Source organism: Micromys minutus (assembly GCF_963924665.1).
Source record: "Micromys minutus genome assembly, chromosome: 1".
NCBI classification, from domain to species: Eukaryota; Metazoa; Chordata; class Mammalia; order Rodentia; family Muridae; genus Micromys; species Micromys minutus.
The window spans coordinates 56,765,747-56,792,903 of record NC_137969.1 but is presented as its reverse complement, the minus strand read 5'-3'; the positions used below and the strand labels follow the sequence as shown (position 1 = coordinate 56,792,903).

The 27,157-nt window shown below is 40.0% G+C and overlaps 1 protein-coding gene across 1 annotated transcript in view; it reads right to left on the bottom strand.

The window, feature by feature from the left end:
• The window catches only part of SPATA17 (spermatogenesis associated 17), a gene marked incomplete at both ends in the record, with an annotated part of 160,591 nt that overhangs the window by 67,070 nt on the left and 66,364 nt on the right, over nucleotides 1-27,157 (bottom strand). The window contains one exon of the mRNA XM_080931526.1: nucleotides 12,154-12,277. Coding sequence (XP_080787652.1) covers nucleotides 12,154-12,277 — 124 coding nt within the window. The remainder of the gene's footprint in view (nucleotides 1-12,153; nucleotides 12,278-27,157) is intronic.

The following is a 27,157-nucleotide window of genomic DNA, read 5'->3' as shown; positions in this document are numbered from 1 at the left end:
TGGGTATTGTCATGTGCCTGTTTTATTGTAGACAATTTTTTGTCTTCAAGTATTTCTAAAAGGAGAAGAAACAAAGGTGTGGTTTTATTACTTTATTTTTTCTTGATCAGAGTGAAATATTTTTAAATAGCTGTATTTACTAAGTTAAAAAAACTGCATTTTCAGAAGTGAATTTGCTATTCTCATCAATATTATACATTAAAGCATTTCCTGTGAAATGTGGATTAGAAGAAAGTAACTTAAATACAATATTCCCTAATGTGAATTAAAATCAATGGATATAGAACACCTACCAACTTGCTCAATCTAAGATGCACTGAGATGGTAAAAGCTTTTCATCCCATGAAACTATTCTTGGAAGAAAGAGGTTAGAACTCGAAAGACTTTGCATGACTGGTTGTGGCCTAACAGGCAGATAGTGGGCATCTTCCAGTGCCTGTTATCAAAGACATAAAACAGGCTATGGGAGCTCAGTCGCTGAGGCAAACAAACATCTTTGAATTTGTTTTAAGGCTAGGTAGAAGTTTGTAATAAAAATGATAAAAAGGCACTAAGACCTAGAGAATAACTGGAAGAGCAAAAGAGGGGGAAGACATGGGGGCACAGTCAGGGGACATCAAGCTGGATAGGGAACAGTCAGGGGATATCAGACTGGATAGGGCACAGTCAGGGGACATCAGGCTGGCCAGGGCACAGTCAGGGAACATCAAGCTAGCCACTGTGTCATGAGGAGATTGCCAAAAATGATCTTCAGGATGTTGAGAATTTGAGTTGAATTCAGCATTGGAGTTTTTGATTTTTGTATCTTCTTTAAAAGATAAACTTGGGAGAAAGCCCAAGTGACCGCTAAGATGCTGGCAAAAACTACAATTCAAAGGAAAATCACAGAGAGATGGGAACTGGATATAGGAGAATCCTAGGAAGTATTGCAGGCAAGTTAACCTGGCTAAGAACAAAAAAGCTCTTTCAGACAAAGTGGGAGGTTAGAAAAGACACCCAAGGCTGTCCTCTGACTTCAACATCCAACATCACACACACACACACACACACACACACACACACACACACACACACACACGACACCAGTGATGGGTAGGGGATGGGGCAAGTTACTCATAAAAACTAAACTCAGATATGTCATAAATGTGAGCATTCCATTCCATACTCATCCAATCCAGTTCCATACCAGGAATTCCAAAAGACTGAGTGCTATGGTAGGACACATGACCACTATAAGCAGAGAGATGAAGTTTGACACGGGAAGCAATGGCCAAGCAGCAATGAAGAATGCCTCTGGGAGGCTTATTAGGAGACTGAATCTGGCTGAGGACGGAATCTCTGGTGTGTCAAAATAAATTTCAAAACAAAACAAAAAAAGCAAAACTGGAGCAGAATGTCCAAGAGGTGTGGGCACTTGTAAGAGGTGTGGCATGTCTGTACTGTGAATGATGTGTGAGAATGTGTGAAAGGATCAGAGAACATCTGAAGTATAATGGCTGCGAAGTTTCCTCAGGCTTATGCACTGGCATTGCACTGTGTGAGGGTATGCTGCTACCAGGCCTAGATGCTGTGTGCTCAGAATAAAATCTCACAGCGCTGCAAAGCTGAGCACTACAGGAAATAATTTGAACTCCTGTGTATTAGATTGTGGATTAATTTTTGGGCAAGCATGGTTCAATAACCTGTACTGAACCATGACTGAAAAGAGCCAGGATAACCAGCACGAATGGAGGAAGGCAGAAAGGAAGAAAGAGAAGGAGAGAGAAGGGAAGGGATTGAAGGATGAGAGATGGAGGAAGAGAGGGAGAAAAGGAAAGAAGAGAAGGAAACTAGAATAAAATATTTAAGTATTGAGGGGAAAACAATCACCAGAATTCACCTTGTCAAATCCTTCTACAAGTATGAAGGAGAAATGAACATTTTCGAATAAAGAACAATGGGTCTGTTGACAGTGGATCCCTAGTGCCACTGAACCACTGGCTGAGACAGTGAGAATGCTGGGGTGCCCCAACAGTGATGATTTTTGGCCTCCGTTCTCCATATAAAAGTGCCCATGAATGGTCCTGTCTTTACCACTTCTTGCCATGGAAGCTAGTCTCTCCCACATATTGAAAAGTTCACCCCCCTGCCTCTCACTTTTTGTAAACATCCATAGTGTTTAGCTGTTTTCATCTCCTATCTTTTCAACCTTTCTCCCCCATGTGGCTATTTCAGGAACACAAATACATTCCTGTGAGTCTGAACATCCTCCTCTAACCTAAGTCTCCTATCAACCCTGTATTCTAGTGAAAGGAATTTCCCATGATCCTCACTCTCCTTCCTTGCAGCAGTGAAGAAAAGTTTTCAGTTTGGGGTGCAGAGGGTGCTCTAGCCTAGGTTAGCTCTTGCCTTTCTCCTCTTGGAAGCCAGCCCAACAGTAGGAAGCAAACATCCTCTACCTATTTCCCTTTCTGTATCCAGCAATGGGGCTGTTTTCCATGCCTTACTAGGGAGGAAATGGAAGAAATGATGGAATCACACAAAATTAAGGTCATAACTGACAGTGTCCAGAACTTACAAAGCAGATATATTTCAGCTTTCTCTGACTGGTTCTGAACTCAGGAGGGAAAAGCAGGGAAAGGTGTCTGTGATTACGTTTTGACACCTTTCTTTCCTTTGGGTGCCCAGTTTCTATCCTGATTAGTCCACCAGGAGTCTTTGACAAAGATACTGCCTCCCTCTGCCATCGCATGTCTTGGCATTGCAAATGATGTTGAAAATACCATCAATAGTCCATTTTTGTCATTTGGAACATTAAAAAAACATATTTATTAGCAATATGAATATTACTAATTAAAAGAACCATTAGTAACTAATTTAGGAGCAAGATGTCAAAGATACATGTTTCTTTTTGTTCAATCTCAATCACATGAAGTATTAAATAGATTTCATTTGTTTTCACATTACAGCTGCTGTCTAGACGCAGAAGTAACAAATAATCAGAAGGCAATTACACATTCATTTCTCTCTAATGGGCTCTTTCTGAGAAGACAAAAAAATTAGCCTAAAACCTGTCTCTATGGGCCAGAAATGAATGCTTGCCTTCTGGTCAAGAGGACTTAACAAGTCAAGGTTGTTTTTCCCTACCCAAACCACTCATGTTTGAAGGGATTGACAATGTCCACAGTTCAGGAGAAGGCGGCGTTGAGCGTGCTCTCTAGTACTTGCTTTCAAGCAAACAGGAGAGTTAAGAGCATCTTTTCCATTGCCAAGGAGCATACCAATGAGGTGGGTCCTTTTTCTACCCTGTCTAATCCTTCGAAAAGACAATAAAAGTTTTGAAGACAGCTAGACCAGAGTAAACATAACCTGGCTTGATTTGGCCTGTCTAGAATCTCTAGTGATGTTAGATGCCCCTCTGTCTGTTCTTTATATACAAGATTTGCCCTTTTAAAAACTCAAAAAAGAAAATTCACAGAATCAACAAAACCTGGGTCAATAGAAGCTCACAGAGACTGAACCAACAACCAGGGAGCCTGCATGGGACTCATCTAGGTTCTCTGCACATATGTGACCATTGTGCGGTTTGGACTTCCTGTGGGACTCCTAACAGTGAGCAGGGGCTATCGCTGACTCTTTTTCTGGCTTTCAGAACTCAATTTCTCATACTTGGTTGCTTTGTCTAGCCTTAATATTCTGAATAGAAGTGGGGAAGGGTCCGGGGAATAGGTAAAGGATCTGGGAGGAGAGCAGGAAGGAGAAATTGCAGTCAGGATCTAAAAATAAAAACATAAAAAAATAGAAATGGACTATAAAAATCACAAAAAATGTATTTGTGCAAATACAGATATCACTTTTAAAGCCATTATAGACTTTTATTTTTATGTGTTTAATTCAAAGAAGAAATAGCTGAGTGATGCAGATTAAAGTCTAAATAAACTGTTTTACTTGTTTTGAATCCAAAGTCAGAGTTAGGACATAAATAAAACATGTTAGTACCTACACAGACTATCATTACCAGGAGCTAGAGACATTAGGATCAGTTGGAAGTTCAAGGCCAGCCAGAGCCACACAAGAAGACCCTGCCTCATAAAAAAGCAAAAGGGAGGGCTTCATGTCCCCTTTCTGGGGTTCACCTACACTGTAAGGAGAGAGGTATGACTCCATAACAAAGGTAAGTAATATATAATAAGGCATAAAACAAGGAAAGAGAAATGTTACATCAAAGGTTAGAGAAAACTCAACAGTTGAATGTTTGCATAGTAGTTGGAAGGCCTATTGATTTTATGGTAGTTACATAAATAAGCTGAGGAAACTGTCAGGGTAAGAGCACATACACAGTATGAAAGATGTCCTGGGTTCAGTGTCCACCACTGAAAGTAATGTGCATATGTATACACACACACACATACACACACACACACATCTACACACATATCTATATGTATAGAGATGTAGACATAATAGATATGTTGTATCCTGTGTAATTCTTTAAAGATTCAGAGTTTTCTGATTGGCACACATAGGTATACATGCTTTAACAGCAAACAAAGGACAGATATGAATACATTTAAAAGAAAAATAGTAAATGTATTTAATACTGTTAATTCTGTATGCTGGGGCACGGGAGGGACAGTCAGTCCAGTATATTAAAAAGATGAGGTGGGCATATGTTTCATTTGGGGTTAGTAGTGGTATTTAAATGAGTTTTGTTGTTTCCAAATATACTTGAGTCCTCCATAGCAGCAGCTCCCCAGGAATCGGAGACCAATCACTGTAGACTCACCCAGGAGAGAATGCACCCCATAGGCTTCACTGGAGTGTGCCAATAAAGGTGTGTGCATATCAGAAAAGCATGGTCTGCAACTTCTGTGTCCTGAAGCCACTCTAGAAAATTGTTCCAATAGCCACATGAATTGTAAGAACAAAATTTGATTCTCATTTCTTATCTAAAACTGAGAAATCTCCCCTTTAAAAAATGAGTCTGTGGCTGCTCATGCCTTTCATCCCAGCACTTGGGAGGCAGAGGCAGGCAGATCTCTGAGAATTCAAGCCCAGCATGGTCTACAGAGCAAGTTCATCAGGCAGGGCTACACAGTGAGTCTCCAAGACCCTGCTGCCTCCCAAAAGAAAAGAGTGGGGGGAGAGAGAAACAAAGAGAGGGGTGACAAAGAAGGAAAAAAGAAAGAAGGAAAGAAGGAAGGGAAAGAAAAAGCCCAAACTATAATAGATATAATACATCATGCAACCTTCCATAGAAAATTTAGATTAATATTGCTAGAGGAGAAAATGAATAATTTTTCCATCACTTCAGAAAATACAACAAAATAACTGTTAAAACATAAAAACACAAATATTATAAATCTGGGTCAAGCAGTTCATCAGAATAGTAATATTTTAGACTGAGTGGATAAACACCATTAGACTTTTAATAGTTTATATAAATTTAAAATCATACATCATTATAATAATTTTTTCTCCTTCCTCTTTCTTCTACCTCCTTCTTCCTTCTTCCCCTCTTCTTTCCCCTTCCTCTTCCTCCTTGCCCATCCTTGTCTGTTTCTTCCTCTTTTCATTATTGGAAATTGAGCCCAGTACCAAAAGCACTGGAGGCCAGAGCAGTCCCACTGAGCTACATCCCCAGCAGAAATCTACTCATTCGGTTGCACAGAGAATTAGGTTACCTGACACTGACACTTCGGAGGAACTAAAGTCTTTGACCTCAAGAACCCCATGCTCCCATGCACATTACATACCACCCTTCTACAGACACATAATTTAAAAAAAAAAAAAAAAAAAAATATATATATATATATATATATATATATATATATATTTTTTTTTTTTAAACGACTTCCAAAACCAAATAAGCTCTAGGCCCATAGCAGGATTGAATTTTTAATCACCCAAAGGAAAGTTTTATGATGTTTTCCTAAAGAATCCATTTTAAAATACTTTTAATGTGTGTTGAAAAAAAATATAGTTTCCTACATTGCTGTTGCTTTCCAGTGGCTTTTGATTGTCCATTTGCTTCTGTCCACGGTTTTGCCTGAATTTCTTAGGTGAATGTTGTAGTCAGGATAAAGAGAAGAGGGCAGAGGAGGGGCTACTTTGGTGACAACTTTTTCCCCAATTAAATTTTCTACTTAAGGACAAGAGAGGGTAAATAATTGTCCTTTTCTATGGATTACAATATAATAAAAATTACGTATATAACACTGAAGAGGGAGGATGGAAATACAAGAGTTAATGCTGAATTAATTCCCAGAAGAGAGGCTGTCAAAGGCAGGGGTGACAGAAAAGGTGAGGTTCTGGCAGGACGGCTCAATGGCATGCAGATAGAATGACCAGGCTCATAGGCTTTCTTCCTGTGCTGTGCCTTCAGAGGTTGGAAGTCAGTCCTTCATCTGCTGCAGAATCTTCTTAAAAGAATAAACCTGCCAACCACCCAAAGGGGAGAATCACTCAGATAACAGTTTGGTTGCTGCAGAGATAACTGCTGCCTCACAGAACTGTGGAGATAGATACATACGGCAAATTGGCTTGAGTTGTGCACATGGAATTTCCATTGCTGCCCAAGTTATGCACAGCTTTGTTATCCTTCTGTACAAAGGCTCTAGTTTTTCCATGAGTGTCCATGGGCTGACTGAGCACATTTCTGTAAGCACTGTAGCATCATCCTTCTGTATCAAGAGTGTGGTGCCAGAGCACTTAACTACCAAGGAGGATCTCAGGATACTTCGAAGTGGAGATGGAGTGTCTTGCACAAAGGTGTCACTTGGTGAATCATATGTTGGCCACTGACTCAGCTTCCAGGGACTAAGTTCTACTGAATTTATATAAGCTAGGTACAACCATGAACAAATACTCATCCTTACATTTGTAATCTTCCTTTGGAAGAAGAGGCTGGAAAGGAAACCTTACCAATCCCACACCATGCCCTGTCTGTTAGCTAAGGTCAGGATACACGTCTTCACGTGGAATGTGCAACACTGCCTCCCATTCATAGCAAGAATTTGATTTCTGTAATTCCAGCCCTTAGGGAAGATAAGAGGAGAATTTCTGTGGTTTCAAGATCAGTCTGGGATACATAATGAGTTACAGAACAGTCTGGGCTGTGTATACAGTGAGATCCTGTCCCCTACAATCCTCCAAATGCTACTACCCAAACATACTTTATCAATTTGTCTTACTGCCATGCCCTCTTCAACTTCTTGCCATAACAAATTGATGATCCACAAAAGAATTTAGAAGCAGTAGCTGGGAATATTCGAGTAAGAAAGCAAGCATAGGAGGTACGTGGTGTAATAGGGTTAATAATGGAAATTAAGTAGTGGTAAGCCTTCCGAAATGACTGGCAGGTTCCTCCCGTGTCTGATTCGTTTTCATTTTAGAGATATGGATACCTACTCTATTGTCCAGATAGTCCATGGATTCCTTAAGCATTAACACACCAAGACCGCGTCCCACCAGCTCTGAGTCTCCCACAGATGCATACTCTGTGCTTCTTTGGCTCCTGGGCTGATATTTCTCCTCCTTTCCTCTTATGAACTATTAATAATCTGCCATTATTTACCAATCTACACTAATAAGGACAGGTGAAGAGTTAATATAGTTCATCGACAAAGCAGTTTAATTGAGGGAAGAAAGGAATGGTGAAGGTCAGTGTGGAGGGAAGTTGCCAGAATTGCCCTCTTAGGCGGTGAGAGCAGGACTCTGAATGTCCAGACTATAACTAGTTGTAAGAAGTAATCAGCTTCGTCCACATGTTAGGAAATCTTTGTGGTGAGTTTTTCTTGAACGTAATGTCAGGCTGTGATGGGATGACCACACTGAGGAGCAAAGGAAGAAAAGACTGAAAGGCAGGGCGGAGGCGGATAGCGGAGTGTTGTCAATGATTCCGCTGAAAAGGAAGGATTGTTTTAAACATATTTGTATTAGTTCTTTGAAATTTTCATGTTTGGATACAAAGTATCTTGACCATATCTACTCCCAACTTCTCTACAAATCCTGGAAGATCTACCCTGACACCCTTCCTTTCTCTTCTGTTGTCTGTTTTTTTTTTTTTTTTTTTAATGACTTTACATAACCTATCAGGATCAATCTGTGTACACTCATGTTTGTGGGGCTACCAACTGGAGCATGACTGACCAACTAGGGGCCATACCCTTAAAAGTGATTGTCCTTCCCCAGCAGCCATCTGCTGTCCCTCTTCCCTCAACACTAAAGAACACTGTCATTGTCTTGAATGAAGGAGATGGACATGCAAAAGCTGTCCTAACACAAAGAATGCTGAGATGGAAGGCAGTGGGGATAGAGAAAGTCAAAGGCAGGTGACAAAATGTCTGCAGCTGAGGAATGGTACAGCCAGGTAACCACAAGGAGCCAGACTGGGCATGAGTGGATGAAGTGGCCTCTAAGATCAATATGTATAACATGCTGCAGTCACTGATGGCCGTACGTCAACAACACTGCTTCTGAGCTTCCCCGTGATAGCTGGGTGTTCTAAGAACCTTGTCCACAGTGAAGTCTGTCCAAACAGTGCAACTTCCAAATTCACAAGACACCTGACTCAGATGCACCCACACCATTACACATGTAAATAATAGCACAGGTACACAGAGGGACTACCAGTTTCCCATGGCTCCACCTCAGATAGAAGTGCATGTCACATGTCACTCACAGAAGTCCATAATGTACATAAACAGACAAGCTCTCAGCTTGTTGTCTTAGGAGAACAGGATAGAAGATAATATGCAATTCAGAAAAATTAAATGTTTCTCATTAAGAATTTTAGTCTCATAATCTTTGTCTTCTAAGTTTGTTTCCCATTTAATCACTTACCAGTTTTATATTATTAAATATAATAAATATATTTCCCATTTAACAGCTTACCATATTATAACTAGGTCAAGTTTAAGTTTTAATTAAAATATATTTATTCCTTATATAAATTAAATTTTGTATGGTTTTGAAGGAAAAGTTGACTGTTTTTTAATTTTTTAAATATTCAAGCATATCAAATTATAGTTTGTCGATAATGATCACTGCAAAGGGTATTTTTAAAAATCACAAAACTGTTTAGAATTAATTTTGTACCCATGTGAAAATTAGTAGGATAAGGAAAACATAAAAAAATACTATGCAAATGATAACATGAAAATTATTTCTATAAATTTTTAATTTCCATTTGAATATGTGTTTACTATCAAATGACACAGAATAAAATACGCAGCTATACCGATTGCTCCATATTGTGTTTCTATGTTCTTTCCTGTGATCATATTTACATGAAAATGAGTTAAGTCACTGTCATTAATTACTACTATGGGTAATTCTATACAGTAATGTTCATCTCCAAAGTACTAGCTATTCCCAATTGGATCTTACATGCACCCTGTGACTTTGCTGAGCCTTAGGAAGCAATGTTTTCCTTTAGTGAATTCAATCACAGGCCTTTGCGTACATCCACCAGTAGGTGGAGCAGACAGCATAATTTATTACTGAGAACAAGGGCAAAGGAATGAAAGTCAGTTTCTTTGGAATAAAACAAATCTGTAAATGAGATTTTCTTCAAAGGAAATATGCCCTGTATGTGTTAGATTTGGTTTGACTGGTTACTGAATCAAAATAAATAACTTTATTAAATAATCAATCTTCGCAGAAAGATAAATTTACAAATGGAGGCAATGCTTGCATTTTACTTTATTCAAATCAACTAAAATTAACTTTCCTTTCAAAAAATTTTTCAGGGACAAAGTCTTTTTTTTTGATGTGTTCATTTAGTAAGGACATTAACCACAATCCTGCTTTACAGCGGCAGGTGCATAACAAATAGTATTTTCTAGGAAATATAATTGACTAATCCTGTTACGTCTGCAGCAACAAATTAACCTTATTACTACTAGTAAATGGTGATTGATTATTTATGCAAATAAGTTGCCATGTTCAGCTTTCTGATTGAAATAAACATATAAAAGAGGTGCGTTCCTATGAGTTGAACTTTTTAATTAATAAGGCCCTGAGGGTCTGTTGATTCGCCCATTGCAATATTAGTTATTTACTAGTGTGACTCCTATTAGCACAAACATATTTGCTTGAATAAAGATGAGATAACAATCAAATTATCAAAAGCCCCTGAAACTATTTAAAAATATACATCAGATTCATATTAAAATAAGCTTGTAAGTATCAATACATCAGCATAGCCAGTCTAGGTTTATTTTTAATTCATTAAGTAGCATTATCTATATCGATATTAACACAAATCTCTGCAAAACTCTTCAGTGTTTTTAAAGCATTGTTTGCCTGACTAATGTTTTATATCTACTAGCAATATTAGGCTGCATTAGAATTATAGGAATATAATGTCAACATTACTATCACACAATGCATATGAATAATGCTATTACTAAATTGTTGAAACTTCCAATAAACTATGTTCTCTTCTAAAAATGCTACATTCTTTGCACACAGTTCAGCAAAACTGTGTATGTACAAACTTTTCACGAAAACAAACTTACACTTGCTATTGACAATTAGAACGTAAGTCTCTAGGAGTGGACCTCCTTTCCTAGGCACAAACAGTCCTGAAGAGTTAGCCTGGACTAACTAAGAATAAGTTTTAAGTCCAAACTTCAGTTGCCATCCAACAGCCAATAGGGAAAATGAGTAACAGTACTCACAGATAAGTATGTATTTTTGTTTCTTCTCTAGGGAAAGTATTTAAAATTCCTTGTATCAGCAAAATCAAAACTGAAAATGGTTGTTAATCTTAGTGAGACTGCTTATAGACAGCAATTTTCTCCTATTAACAAAGTTGTGTGACAGCCGATATAAATGAAGCTGAGTGCTCCTATGTCTAAGGATCCGTTAGCATGACCTTACACGTACTAAATTCCCAGCACAGTATGCACGGAGGATAGGCATTCAGAGACGTGCTAGTCAGAGAAACAGGCTGAGGAGGAGCCATGTCAGTGTAGTAAAGCTCTGTACTCTTCAAGCTCTACCTCTAGTACATCATGAGATATACCAGCGTACTGAGCCAGAGGAAGCAGACCAGATCTACTGGCAGTATGGCAAGACAGGTGTTTGCCAGCATCATCTGGCAGCATCTGAGCTCATGGACTAATGAACATACCAGACAATAAGGTAGTATCACTCTTCTATTTTATCACCAAGACCTTTGCCCTTGGGGGGCAGTTCTCCATAGGTTCAGAGGTTACCTTTTGTCTCCTTAGTTACCTATAGTTACATAGTAAGATCAACATCATTTCATAATCCAAATTGCCAGGCCAACAGAATCTCTGATGTGCTTATAATATTCTTCTCCAAGGGAGGAAATTCAACAACACAGTTTCATCTGCAATGTCCCAACACCAACGGCGCCTGGTAAAGTGACCGTGAAGAGGGCAGCAACATGGAGGCCGCAGTATAAAGGCTCTACTCCTCATTAATAACTAAAATAAATAAAAGAAAGGAGCCAGCTCCCTCCTTCCACTATCAAGGACTTGGGGCTTGAACACAAGGTCAATCAATCTGAGTGGCAAGTGCCTTTGCCCTCTCAGCATCCAGTTTATGCATTTAAAACCATACCTCCCTGGGCAGAATATTCTGTGTGCAATGCACTCTTTCTTGGGAACCGTAACAAAACCTTAAGTATAAGAATACATTTCTAAATATTCTACATTCCACAGTTATCTCTCCATCTGAAGCAATTTGTTGAAAAGCTTTACTTGACAACGTCTATCAAAATTTAGAAAAGGAGGAAGAATGGGCTTAATCTCAACATTCCTTCAATTAAAAGAGAAAGCCTGAAAGCCAGCTCAGCTTAATAACTTGCTAGTCCTTGATCAATTCACAACACAACAATAAGCCACTTGGAATGAGTTTTGAAGGCGAGGTTATGCCCTTCCTGTTGTGTTATCACTGTGGCAGATCGCTCTGCTGACGAGGACCTTTTTGCCAGTGGCTCAGTAGCTGCCTCTATGAGGTACTGTCACAGGCCAACCATGGCGCCTGCGCACACCGACACTGAAACACAAAATTGAACTTGAAGTAGTGTTTTTGTGGTATCTTTTCAGCAAGTCATGTCCTATTCAGCCTGCTACTTTATCTCTGTCAGGCTAGGGGTCCAAGTGGCTCATGGGAGCTGCCAGGCACAGGTAGACTAACCTGCTTTGTGCTGAGCAGGTAATGCATCTTGCGGGCTCGGTGATCTTTTTGCTTCTCCTCCAGTTCCAGGAGAGCCTTTCTCTCTTCTCTCTCTTTCATTTCTGCGAACTCCTCCAAAGCCTCCCTGCATCAAAATCGTTAGCAGTTACTCTGTTGGCATCAGTTGATTCCCTAATTCTTTCACTGATGATAATCAGTTTTTTGAGGGGCAATGATCAGCCACATCCATCAAAATCAAGGGTGCAATTTATCTTGCCTGTGAATTCTGTGGAAATCTTTGCCGTTGTTAGACAGCATTTAAGTGACTTTGTCATGATGAAGCTTTCAACACCAAGTGCGTATATGTTACAATTCATACAGCAGCAGAGGAAATGCCAAAATCCAATGTAAAGTGAGTGGTTTTCTGTGTCACCCATGTCCTTTGTTGAAGATTATCTATCTTGGAAATATTTAAATATCCTAAAAAGGATGCAAGTCTGAAATCTTAATTTTTATTAACAAATGTCTACTTTCTTTGTATGTTAATCACTTTATATCTTAAAGTCCATTTTACATGCTTAATTGATTATGTTTATGTCAGCTAATAGTTCAATTGATACCAATAAGATTACACACATTATCCTGCATAGAAAGAATTGACATTTTATTCAGTTATATAAGTAATCTAAATAGAGGATTAGATTAAGTTATTTTTTTCCTCAGGCATGAGAAATCTACTAAAATAATGAAAAAAGTCCTTATTTATGTATATGCCTAAGAAATTCAAATGAAAAATAAGCTTTAAATTATACTGTGTGATAAATGGCTTCCAAATAGGACATGATATTATCAAATAAGGAAGAAAGACTACATCTTTTGTTTCCATTGGACAGATTTATCACGTCAGACCAGCATTTTAATTCCACTGTTTTATTTCTTAAATAGCTGTGTAACTCATTGTCTACTTCTATGTGTAAAATTTCAAATAAGTCACCTTAGTCTTTCTTCATATATATCAGGGGAAACTAGAAGGAGATAGACTAAAAAGAAAAAGGATTCTCCTTGCTGCATGAGTGTCTGCTAAATTTTTGTTGCAATTCCCCCTTACAAGCTCCCAGTACTTCACACAAGGTTACTTATGAAACACGGTGACGTTTAAAAATCACCATGCTAGGCTACTGTAGCAGAGCAATTTTTTTCAACATAAGATTAAATTGCAAAATAAATGAATTACTTGGAGTGGCACGGCCCCCATTTTACCACCCTTCCCTTGAAAATTGCTTATTAATATGAAAAAAGGAGGCATAAAATGGCCTCTTTTCCTTATGGCTGGTACTGGGTGCTTCTGCCCCTGTACCCTGGGCTAGCCCCACCTTAGATGGTGTTGGCAAGCTGGCACGATGACCCTCTGACCGCATCTCAGGCTATTATTGATCGCTTTGAGCCTGGTAAAGCCAAACAAATTTGTTTCCATTGAAAGCATCTCTGTCTGTGTCTGCGAATTTGCTCTGTACCAAACAAACCTCATTAACTGTGTCCACTTTTTGACAAAGAACCAGGAGTTAGAGGAAATGGTGACCTTTCTTTGTCCTTAAGGTACACATTTCAAGGCAGTGACGTATGAACAAATCAGAATGTTTACCAGTTGTGTTACACAAAAACATAAGTGCATTATAAATTCTAATCTTTTAGTTTTGTTTTTACATAAAAACAACTTTGTGTGAAAAATAATCCATTTTTCTATGATTCCTCATACAAGCCTTTGAGGTAATTTAGAACAACATGTGCAGGTACTGAGTGTCTTAGCTGATCCAATGGAGAAGTGAGTCCGAATGAGAACTTGTTAGTGAGCGCCTCTGGACTTTAGGTATGTAGCTGCCGGCAAGGCTGCAGTCACCATCTTCCCAGACCCGAGTCCGACAGGGTATTTTCTACTGACTTAGCCACACACGTCTTATGATCCTATTTTCTATCACAGAAAATAGTCAGATTTTCTGCACCATTTTCATTGCCTATGAATATTCCATGATAGCACTTTAAACATAATGATTAAAACCACTGCAAATACAAAGATTTATATTTGAGTACATTTTACTCGTGGCATTTATAGTGATAAATATTTACATAGTCTAGAATCGCCGTGATAATAAAAATAAAAGTAGCCACTGGGAGGCAATATAGCGGAGCAGTTAGGACGTCCTCTGCAGTGACCCTGGCTAGACAAGCTCATTGTGCTGTGTGCTTGCTGTCTAACCTCTGAACTGCAATAGCTTCATCTAGAAAAGAAAAAAATACACAAATATTTCCATCTTTCTCATTGGGCTATTGTGAGGGTTGGACAAGTTGAATCTATGCAGAGCAATGCTATGTGAGCCTTAGTTTCCTTCAGCATTCATAGACATGGGGCAGAGGCTATTCAGTTTACTTACTGCAGCTCTTTCGTGTCATGCCTAATCCCTTGATGACATTCCTTCTGGTAAGTGCATACTATGTGCTTAAAATGTCACAATGAGAACATATAGTACCTGGCTTCCTAAGAGGCCCGAGGCATGAATAAATCTTTCACCAGCAGGAAAAAAGGAGAAAATAAAATGCAGACAAAGTTCTCTTCCCTGTATCCTCCTCATACTACATCGTGAAGTCAGGTCACGTGAGGAGAGTTTCACCTTTGATCGTGGAAGAAGGCTGTATGGGTAAAGGGGACAGGCACATCTCCTAGGCTCTGTTGCATCACTAAGGAGCGATGGGTGCAGACAATGGCCGGAGCTGGTTGCTCACCATATCACATCCCCCCACACTGGATTAAAGCACCCTAGCCTGAAGGGAAACTAACAGGTTGCAAATGCTGACTAAGGGAAGACACAGGCCTGGGCCTTTGCTGCAGTGTGGAACACTGTAATGGCTCATCCAAGTCCCAGAGCTCCGAGGTTGGCTAGCACCAGTGTAGAGAACTGTTTGTTCCCTGTGCACTCTTTCCCTCTCTCAGCTGCAGTCCTTACCCACTCACTAGACCCCTGTTTCAAAGTCTCTTCACACATAGGCATGCACGCGTCTTTACTTTCCTCACTGATCTTGAACTATCCAAACGATGTGAGCACATTAGTCATTGTTCTGCTTTGAGGAGTTTTCTAGGTAAGGTTTGTAGATTATTGATTTAATACTCGTTCCGTCCTACTGGGGAAACAAAGCCCCACTGAACAGATTGTATTAGCCTGTCTTACAGACTCAAAGAGATTAAATCTCTACTGAACACCTACAACTAGAAAGTGGAATCTGAATTCAAGTCTGACTCCAAAATTGATGGCTTCAATCATAATGCTAAATTCATATGAGGTTACTTTGTTTAATCTAGTATTTTACCTAGGTATGGGTAGGAAGCAAGTACACTGTTTTTCAAAGCACACACGCAGCTGAGGATGAGGCCAGTTTGGGAACAGTTTAGTGACCTTCACTATCATGTCACAGCTTTAGAAGTAGGTGGCTATGTAGACACTTGGGAGATGATTTTGATGAACAGTCATAAATCACTCTTCCACTTGCTATTTTTGAGTAAAAACTGCAGGATGCATGTTACTTTTAAAAGGACCAACTGAAAAGAGACTTAGGAGCTACTCAGCAGATGTAACTAACAGATAGTAAAATGCTACAGGACTTGAGGCTAGCCCCGGGCCTCTGTCCGTCCCACACAGCACCACTGTGCTTCAGTGTCAGCCATTCCATCTGAGCATATTGGGGAACTTTCACTTTCAGTAGTGCATGAACACTAACTGCAGCATCCTTTCCTTACAGCGCATGCGCTAACTGCATCATCCTTCCCTTACAGCGCATGCGCTAACTGCATCATCTTTCCCTTACAGCGCATGAGCTAACTGCAGCATCCTTCCCACAGATCTTCTCATTCATAACACTGTAAATTCGTTTTTCCTCAAAGAATAAAAACAAAAAACAAACAAAAAAAACCCAAAAAACAAAAAACTTACATTTGGGGCTGGAGAGATAGCTCAGCAGTTAAGAACACTGATTGCAATTCCCTGCAACCACATGGTAACTCACAACCATCTGTACTGAGATCTAATGCCCTCTGCTGGTGTGTCTGAAGACAGCTACAATGTACTCACATACATAAAATAAGTAAATCTTAAAAATCTTATAGCCATATATATATATATATATACATATATATATGTATACTTGTCATCTGAGTCTTCTACTAGACTACAACCTCCATAAAAAATAGACTCCATCTGTGTTGTGCCTCTCTATTAAAACAAAAGTCAGTCGGCTTTGTAAGATAGCCCTGGATGGTAGAAACATTGTGGTAAGTATAAACTCTACTAAAGGATTTATTGTCTCCATGTAAGTATTTAGGCAGGAACTGCAGGGGAATGATAGACAGTGAAAACAGTCTCTCTTAGTTCCGAGCCCGAGTAAGCTGACGTCACTTCCTTTCATGCCGTAATTTGTGCATCCCCACAACATGCACTTTTTCTCTTCCTACAATGACTTAAGGTGTTCTTGATTTTCCCTGAAGTCTATGCCAAACCAGAAAAATACTTTCCACATTTTTTTTTGAGAAACAGCACCTGCTTAAAATTGTTTTCACAAACAATCTATATTTAAAATCTTATGGGTCCTGAGGTTGAACTCGGCTGTCAGGGTTGTGACCAGTACTTTGTTCACTAACTGGGCCAGCTCATCAGCCTTCAAAGATCTTTCTCCATTCTTTCAAGAAATCTTCATAGGTGTCCCCATTAATAATTACTTAGCTGTTTTCACCATCATAAACCTCCATTCTTCTTTCATAGAACTAATATCCCATAGAGTTTATTACAGCTGCGTGCATGCATAATGTATTTCTTGACATAGCACTATGAAGTACTAGGGTACTGATATGGTTTTGTCTGTTAAATTAGGAAGTATCTGTGGGTAATTTGAGGGAAGGTCAGGAGCTCGGTATGATAATCCAGAGAAAGTTAAAGGCAGGTAAAAACAAAGTGCTGATAAATGCTTTCACCAATCTGGAATCCAAGAGTGTTTACATAGCAAATTCCTGAAGGTGACCCTCACTGTGTTTTGTGACATCATGAAAAATAGTGTACCATGATGCTGTCATTTTCTGTAGCACATGGAGATTGAGAGAGATGAGATTATCTGCCAACAAGAGTGTTCTCACCACATACTGGATCTGCTGGCACCTTGACTCTTAGTCTACAGAACTCAGAGACAATCAACCAACAAACCAACCAACAAACTTGTGTATTTAATCCGGTCATTGGCATTTAGTTATAAGAGGCAAAGGCAGGTCAACTCCAAAGCTCAGGAGTCATTCACTAAGGGTCTGTTCTGAGCGACCCTGCTCTAGTATCTGCTGTGGGTATCCTATACCATCACTGCTGTAGACCTTGGGAAACTACTCAGTAGGCAACGGCACACTCACTCATTGAAGATTTAATTTGGGAAACAACTGTTGTACATCGAAAGATCAGCTGTACCCTATAGTGGAAATAGGACCCTCTTTCCCTGTGTGATGGATGTGGAAGCTGCTAGAAGCACGCATTATAGGCACCATGTAGACAAGCCGATCAGAACTCCTAGAGGGCCCTACAGGAATGAAGACTGTGGGATTGGGGACATTGAGAAAGGTCCATTTTGTTCACTAGTATGATGTCATAACGAATCTTAGAGGTGATCCAGCAATAACCCTAACATGCATGTCACCACGTAAGCAAAACCCTATGAGGGCCACCTGACAGAATGTATGCATCACAAAGGATTCTTGAGAAAGATAACTTGACAGAGAAATGCAGGTGATGTGACATGTTTTAAAAATCATATCACCAAAAGTAGCGGAGGGAAACTAGGATAATATTGCATAGAGTTCTTAAGTCACTACAGAAGCCATCGTCCACAGCAGCTTGAAGACCACTAATATGGACACTGATGGAAACTGACCTGTTGTCTGTTGTTAGCTGTTCCGACAGTGAGTCTGATGTTTTGAAATAAAACAGGTGAACACTACCAATGTTTGCTGTGGTGTATTGTGACATAAAAGTATTTAAGTTTCATTGATATAAACTATATTTGCATTTTTAAACTAAAACATATCTTCCCCCTTCCGTTTTTCCCTCCGACTCCTCTCATGTACTAAATTTAATGGACACATTTTAATTGTACACACACACACACACACACACACACACACACACACACACACACGTGCACGCACACACACACACACACACACACACACACACACAACTTAGCAATTCCTGAAAAGCCTTTGTTTCAGTATAAGTTATGTTTCTCTCAAAAGATCTAAGCTGGTTTAGAGCTAACATCCAGCAAACAATGCCCTCTTAGTCGGGATATGCAGAGCTCGTATGCAGGAGACTGAACTAGCACAGATATGACACAGCTGGGTCTGCACCAGGCCCTCTGTCTACATTGCAGCTTCCAGCATAGCGTCTTATTGGCTTCCTAAGTGTGCAGACAAGTGGGTCTCGGGTTCTTGTGCCTTGTCTTGGGCTCGTTTCTTTCTGTTGGTTTGTCTTGTCCTACTCTATGTGACAGCGCTTCTATATCATATTCTATTTTAATGTTATATTTTCTTATCTCTTAGTAAGCTGCTATTTTCTAATGAGAGACAGAGGAGTAGATCCTCATTGGAGAGGAAGTGGGGAGCAACTGGAAGGAGTGGAAAGGATAAATTATTTGAGGAAAGAATCTATTTTCAATAAAAAGGAAAAAAAGAGTTAATATCATAAAGAGAAATAACTAACCCCTTATACATGTTACATGTATGTTAGAGATATTAAAGGAAATGACATATAAAGTCTAGTTTCTGTTCTCAAGTAGCTTGAAAATGAAACATCTACCACCTTCCTGGACTGACAGAACAAGTCTCTGAGGGAGACATTTGTACAGTGAGGAATCTCACTTCTGGTGAGAGGGATCGGGTGAGGCAGGGTTGGGGCGGCAGCCTTACAACTAGAAAAGGAATAGAGAAGGCTTTTGCTAAACACAGGCAGGAGGGATAGAAAGCAATGGAATGAGATACAGTTGGGTCATTCTCCCGTCCCCCCCCCCCAGTAAGGGGCATACATAGCATTTACAATAGAAGACCATTCCCTGGCCATTGCTGGATGCATGGCATCATCAACTGTGTGACTACACCTAGGACTTGGAAGAAGCTTCAAGACTATGACACCATCGCTTCTGTAAAGCAAAATAGCACAGTTGCTGCTCTGACCTCAAAGCCGTTGCTCTTCTCATTCACCCACTTTGCATGAACTCAAAACCCACCAAGACCCGCTCAGAGATCATTCATGGAAATCAATATCAAACTATTTGAAAGAATTTCTGTATATTATGGTATTACTTCTAAAATATTCAAATTATGTGGTGGGAGGGCATCTCTAAGACATGCTGTGTCAGTGATCTGGGAAGAGGAAGGATCCAGGAAGTCTATGAGGGTGACTCCAGCTGAGACTCCTAGCAGTGGGAAATATAGAGCCTAAAATGGCCACCTCCTGTAGCCAGGCAGGAATCACAGTGGAGTTATAAGGACACTAAGCCACCCACACAAAACCTTAGACCCAAAATGTATCCTGCCTACAAGAAGTGCAGGGAAAAAGATGGAGCAGAGACTGAGGGAATGGCCAACCAAAAGCTGGCCCAACTTGAGACCCATTCCACAGGACAAACACCAGTTTATGATACTAATAATGATACTTTGTTATGCTTGCAGACAGGAGACTATAATGACTGTCCTCTGAGAAGCTCCACCTAACAAATGACTAAAACAGACAGAAACCAACATCCAAACATTAAACAGGGCTCAGAAGTATTGTAGAACAGTAGTGGGAAGGACTAAGGGACCTGAAGGGGATAGGGACACCACAAGAAGAACAACATAGTCAACTAATCTGGAACCTTGGGGGCTTCCAGAGACTTAACTATCAGTCAAAGAGCATACATGTATTGGACATAGCCCCCAACACACGCATTCACGCTTGCGCGCACCCACACACAGACATGTATGTAACAGATGTACAGTTTGGTCTTCATGCAGGTCCCCCAACAAACTGGAGTGAGGGCTGTCCTTGACTCTGTTACCTGCCTGTAGATCCTGTTCCTTCCTCTAACTGAGCTGCTTTGTCTTGCCTTAGTGGTAGAGGATGAGCCTAGTCCTGCAATGTCTTGATGTGCCAGGGTGGGTTGGTACCCAGGGGGCTCCCCATTCTTAGAGGAAAAGAGCAGGGGAGTTGGGGGATAGGGAAGGGAGAAAGCCTGGGATCAGAACATAAAATGATTGAATAAAGAAAGAAAGAAAGAAAGAAAGAAAGAAAGAAAGAAAGAAAGAAAGAAAGAAAAAAGGAAGGAAGGAAGGGAAGGAAGGAAGGAAAGAAAGAAAGAAAGAAAGAAAGAAAGAAAGAAAGAAAGAAAAAGAAAGAAAGAAAGAAAGAAAAAGAAAGAAAGAAAGAAAGAAAGAAAGAAAGAAGGAAGGAAAGAAAGAAAGAAAAGAGAAAATATTCGAAGTATAATACCTCGGTGTGAAATTATGTTATTTTTATCATGGATTCTTTGTGTAAAAGGAAGTAAAAGTTTATATAACAAATAGGATGCCAAGTAATTGAGAGCAACACAGGGTCAGTACAAGAACAGAACAATTCATATCTTCACATAGCATATTAAGCTCAGGATTCCAGCTATTTTACAGACATTTGTTTATTTTCACAGCACTGCATGGAGGTCAGCAAAGGGCAGGTATCATGTCAGGCGTCTGTGTTCTCTGTCAATGCAATGGCTCTGCAGATGAGACCTTTGAGAAGCAGCACTTGGTGTTCCTGTGTATGGGTAGATCACTTCCACTGCACTATCCTCTTTGCACCTTTGCTGTAATGAACTATGGACAAACACACACTTGCAGTCATTAACCTTTAGTGCCGAGTTGATGTGACTGATGCTCTCTTCACAGGACATGAGCTGCACCATCCAACTTTTCACTCAAACGCTGCACATTGCCTCTCATTTAAAGTGTGCTATGCTCTAACGTAAGAGTAATTGAATGATTGGCTCTGTTTTTGCACATAATCTACCAAATACCAGGGTCAGCCCAGAGCTAATCAGAGATCAAGGCCATTGGGTTTAAAGCATCAACTACATTCAACTACAGTGAATATCCTTGAGATTTGAAAAAATAAAAATTAGGTGTTTTATTTAAGTCCCAGTAATGACTCCTATATGATGCCACAGAGAAGTTCATCTCTAGAGAAGAATAAGACAATCTAAAATGGGGATTCAGAGAATGAACTCTAATGGCTTCTCCCCATGTGTCAGTTATATCCGCACAAGAAGAACAGAAGGAAAATGGATGTAGAGAACACTAGACAACAGAACGAAGGTGAACTGACATCACTGCTGGACGGAATACAAACAGAGTTTTATCAATCCAGTGCTCTCGAATAGACCACCATGTCAGTTTCTACTTGATGACACAATCCTGTGCTTTATAGGCATAGATGTTCCAGGAGCTGTCAGTCTGCAAAATGCTCCAACTATGATGAGCACTCATACTTTCCTCAATACCATGTTGTTAACTGTTGTAATTATTTAGGAATAGTGTCAGAACTGACAGGGTGGCAGTGGTTAGCAGCACATGTGGCTCTTCTACAAAACTAGAGTTTGGTTCCCAGCACCCATGTCACTCAGCTCACAAACACCTGTAATCAGTTCCCCAGGATCAAATGCACTCTTTGGTCTTTCTTGGACACCTGCACACACAGCATATGCTCACAGACAGAGATATGTACACACAAGTGAAAACAAAATAAATCTTTTAAAAGGAAGAATACAGTCCAAGTATTTGTTTCTGGTTTGCTGAGTTATTAATACTGAATATGAAAAGACAACACTCAAATACGGATGCCTAGATACATGGGTCCCATGATCTATGTCCTCACAGTCATCTTTCCCTTTAGAAGCAGATAATGTAATCAATGATAATGCTTATATTTTTCTCTACAAAGATGCATATGATAAAAGTGGTTGGGAAGACAGACAAGAGTGGAAACAGAGATCTAGAAAAATATTTCTGGGGTTTAATCAAATGAAGTAGTAGTCTGGGATCAAATCCTAACCAATTCTTTGATTAAGCTCAAGTGGAGCATAACTTTCTTGTTTCTGACTTGAGAAAGTAAAGAACTAACTAACTGTGGGAGAGGAAGAGATTTAGGAAACCAATGCTTCCTTGAAGCATCTACAGATGACTAACTACATAGTGAGGTTAGCCGGCATCTGAGGAAATGGATAAAACAATCAGAAATTCTGGGTGGACCTTTGGTTTAGGAACCATATTAAATAGCAAAGTTCAGAGAAACAGATGGGACTGTCCACGGCAGACAGAGTAAAGGACAACACATGGTCAGAGGTGGCACCAACACTAAACCAAATCAGGCACAGAGAAGCCAGCGGGGCTGGTGCACACCTTTGACCCTTTAATCAGGAGGTGGGGACAGACATGTCTGTGAGTTCCAGGCCATCTCTACATAGTTCCAGCAGCCAGTCCTGCCTACTCAGTGAGACTGTCTACAAAAACCAACAAACAATAGGGATAAAAAGCAAGCAACCAACTAAAACCAACAAAATGTACACAGAAAAATGGATGTTACAAACCCTCTTAGAAGAGGAAAACAGAAAACAGTAGAGTGAGATGTAGGTTCTAAGAGAAACTAGCAGACACAATGGTTGGCAGTGTTGCTGCTGCTGTGCCACACAGGTGAGCGAGACGGAGGCAAACACCACGTCAATGGCACAGCCTTCCAGCCAGTCACCCTTCTCAATACTGATCCACAACAGCACACACACCACCCAAGAAGATGGACAGAGCTTGTATATTAGCTCATGAAGCATCTGCTCTTAGGATAAACAGAGTGGATGCTCTTCAGAATAAAGTATCCAGTCTGCACATTCAGTTAGACACTGCAGCCCACCATTGTGTCGGCTACTACATCGGTACAAAACAGATAAAATGGCACAAACAGTCGATCCTGTGAGTGATTTGGGTGTTTATAGAATAGGCTGTAATCTTCCTCACCCTTAGGCTAGCTCTTACCATAGAGTTTGTCACCTACACATAATTAGATAATGACAAACCTCTATGGTGTACTTTGCTGAGAATACTCTTTTAAAGATGGGGTTTATTGAAATGCTATCTTTGGTCATCATCTAATTCTCCTTATTTACACAATAACAACGGTGCTCCACTTATGTCCTTGAAATGGGGAACAGGGACACCATAGTATGAAAGTGGCCAAGCTGCTGGAGTTCATAAATTTTGCTCAGCTTTGGATGAGTTCAAAGAATTGCCATGTAAGAAAAGCCTTACAGAGGGAATTTATCTGATTATGGCAGTAATAATTACCCAGCTGTTTATTGCAGATAGAGAAATAATTCATGTAGGCAATAGGCCGTGGTGGCAATGACACTCCACATTTAGTAAATATGCAAACTGTTCACTTCTAATTAACCGAGCTAGAGGATGCCCTTATTAAATGTATAAACTAAAAGTGCCTTCTTGACAAGTGATGAATTGTTACAATGCACAAACTCTTGCCACAGAATTATTGGAGTGAACTTGGGGCTTAACTTCATTAAGAGATCTTGTGGGATAGTTAAATGAGGATGGACAGCGTAACAAGGCTTACCTGACAGCCAATGACAGGATAGAGCTTAATGGAACCGCACCTTTCCCTCGGTCCTGCTCAACTGTTCAGATCCACACAAGATAAACTGGGAAACTACTAAGTCAATCTCACTCTGAATGAGCAAAAGAACTGAAATAATGGGACATCTTACTTCAAGACGACCTGACATTTACCTATTGAAAAAAAATCTACAAAATAACCATATTTTTTAAAAGTTTTTACACTTTTAATTTTTTCTTTAAGTTTTTGCTTTTGTCATAGTTTCTTTTTTATTAGATATTCTCTGTATTTACATTTCAGATATTATCCCCTTCCCCCAATACCACCCCTCCCCATTGCTTCCATGAAGGTGCTCTCTCTCCCAACCACTCTCTCCCACCTCAGCACCTAGGCATTTTCCTACACTAGGAAAAGGCCCCTCCTCCCACTGATGCCAGAAAATGCTATCCTCTGCTGCATAGGCACCTGGGGCCTTGAGTCTCTCCATGTAAACTCATTGGTTCGTGTTTTAGTCCCTGGGATCAGTGGTGGGTTTAGTTAGTTGGTCATTTTGTTCTTCCCATGGGATTGCAGGCCCTTTTCAGCTCCTTCATGTTCAGTCTGATGGTTAGTGCGAGCATCCTCCTCTGCATCAGTATGGCTCTGGCAGAGCCTCTGAGGAGGCGTTATTGTCAGTATCACGTTCTTGTCAGTAAGCACTACTTGGAATCAGCAGGAGTGCTTGGGTTTAGTGGCTGCATATGGGGTGGATCCCCAGGGGAGGCAGTCTCTGGATTATCTTTTCTCCAATCCCTGCTTCTCTATCTGTTCCTTTATTTCCTCCCATTAGTGTTTTGTTCTCCCTTCTAAGAAGGACTGAGGCATCTACCTTATGGCCTTCTCTTTGAGTTTCATAAGTTGTGTGAATTGTTTCTTGGGTTTTCTGAGTTTTTGGACTGGTATCCACTTATCACCGAGGACATACCATGTGTGTTCTTTTGTGACTGGGTTACCTCACTCAGAATAATAGCTTCAAGTTTCATCCATTTGCCTAGGAATTTCATGAAGTCATTGTTTATAATAGCTGAGTAGTACTGTATTGTGTAAATGTACCACAATTTTTGTATCCATTCCTCTATTGAAGTACATCTGGGTTCTTTCCAGCTTCTAGCTATTATAAATAAGGCTGCTGATTTCTACTCAAGTATCTTTTCATATCAAAAGCTAAAAATCTACCACTACTTTTCTTGACTTTACAATAATGTTTAACAAAAACAAATGTTTTATGGGTTAATCAGCTTTAAATCACATTTTAAATAGTAAATAAATGAGTTTTATGAAAATATAGCACAATATAGAAATCAATCACAACTGAATTGTATCTATTTTTTCTCCAAATAATTAGGAAATGGTTTATTGTCTGAATTTATAGACAACCAAGGCAAATGCTCATTCCATATCAAGCAGCTTTATGAACTCTCAAATCCCCCATAAAAAGATCAGATAAATATTGCCACTGAGAGAAAGCCCTTGTCTTAATCAAATAACATTACTTGTGTCAATGGGGTTGGCTGAGACTGGCCTTTTACCCATGATCTTCCTTCCTCTAACTCTCTGTGCTGAGATCTGCCAGCATGCCTAACACTGCTCAAGTGTTTTCTTTGGAGTGTGGACCAAGAAATTCTATTTATTTTACAGATTTGCTGTGAAAATTGAGGCAGATGAATTTTCAGTGTATTTCAGAAATAATCAATGGGAAGATTTACAAATTTATGAGTATAAGATGGATAAACAGGAGGTTAAGTTGGGAAATGTATAAGATTTCCCTTAAGAAGTGATATCTAGGAGGATAACTGAGACTGGAACATATGTTATGAGCTTGCATGTCATCTGTCATATGTGTTGATGACATGTATTGCAGGGTACTAAGGTATTGACATGCTAATAAGCAGAGGTACACAAACAAACAAAGAGATAAACAAAAACATCTTCGAAGGAAAGAAAGAATGGAAAATTCCATTCTTTTGCTCCTGATGTCTGTTGGAAGGAACATCAAAATCTGTAAAGGTCAGCTCAACGTGAATCTGAAGAATTATGTGAACCAGTGTCCTGAGCTCACCAAGCGGTTTGTGGGAGAAGATGATGCTGACAAATGCATGGGGAAGGCACTCTGAGTCTACCTACTTTGCGCTCAAGTCCTCTTGGTCCTCTGGACCCAGCCCTCTTGACATGGTGTCATCTTTACAAAAAAGTGGATGGCACAAGAGAGAGAAAAGAGTGTGAATCTCAGAGGCTGGCTGAGGAGCCAGCACAGCATTGGCAATAATCCAGCATGTCAGGGGCACTCCCAGAGCAGAACAGAAAGCCAGAGCCTTGCAGACCCAGCGACCATGGAGACTGGGAGTGGAGACTGGGAGGCAGTGACCAAAGCAACATCACCAGTGGGCAGATTGCACTTGCAGCTTGTATGTGACATCTGAAGCCCAGAATGCAAAAGAAATGAATGGAGTCCTTAGACAATTTAGGAAATGGAAAATTAACTGGAGAAAAATGTATTCTCTGAAGAAATAAAGGAAGTGGTTCACGTTACATATGCTACATACACTTAGAAAAACTTTTTTTAAGGTCATTCTCCAAAAGTGCTTGTCTTTGGCTTGACCTCAAAGAGATTTTATGATCTTTTCTTGTAAAAGAAACCTTAAACCTCTGCAAATGTTTCCAAGTTTGCAGGAGAACACAGTCGATGGTGAAACGGGTGGAACAGAGACACATTGTCTGAACAGATTCTGTACATTTTTCCAGTGTCCAGTTATCTTGACGGAGGCTAATCTCAAACACTTATAGCTCAACAAGTCACCTATTTCATTTTCCAAAGCAATTAGTTTACTAAAATCACTCAGATGACAGTAGGCTGCACAGTGCTTTCTTTTCTCCTCTATCAATGACTCAGTCTTGCTCCCACTTTGGGCTAGCACCCTGTTAAGGAACAGTGATGACACAGGTGGAGTACCTCCTCCAGTGGACAGGTCTGAGCGCTACACCTGTGTTGTGATTATTCCAGCTCAAGGCTGAGCCTCAGATGCAGAGCAGAATGTTTCCTGCATTAAGAGTGATGCCAAAGTCTAGCACAGATTGAAAGCAGAGCTCCAGTCACAGGATCAAACAGTACAGTCAGGTAGAGAAAGCTTAGCCAGAAGAGCTTAGGGCTCTTTGACTTCCCTTGGTTCTCATATTAATTTGGAAGTGGCCAAGAAGTTCATGCACCCTTAAGTGAGAATCAGGAAGTTGAGTCACGAGAACAGGCATAGTAAAAGCAGAGTGTTCTGTGCAGCAAGGCAGGT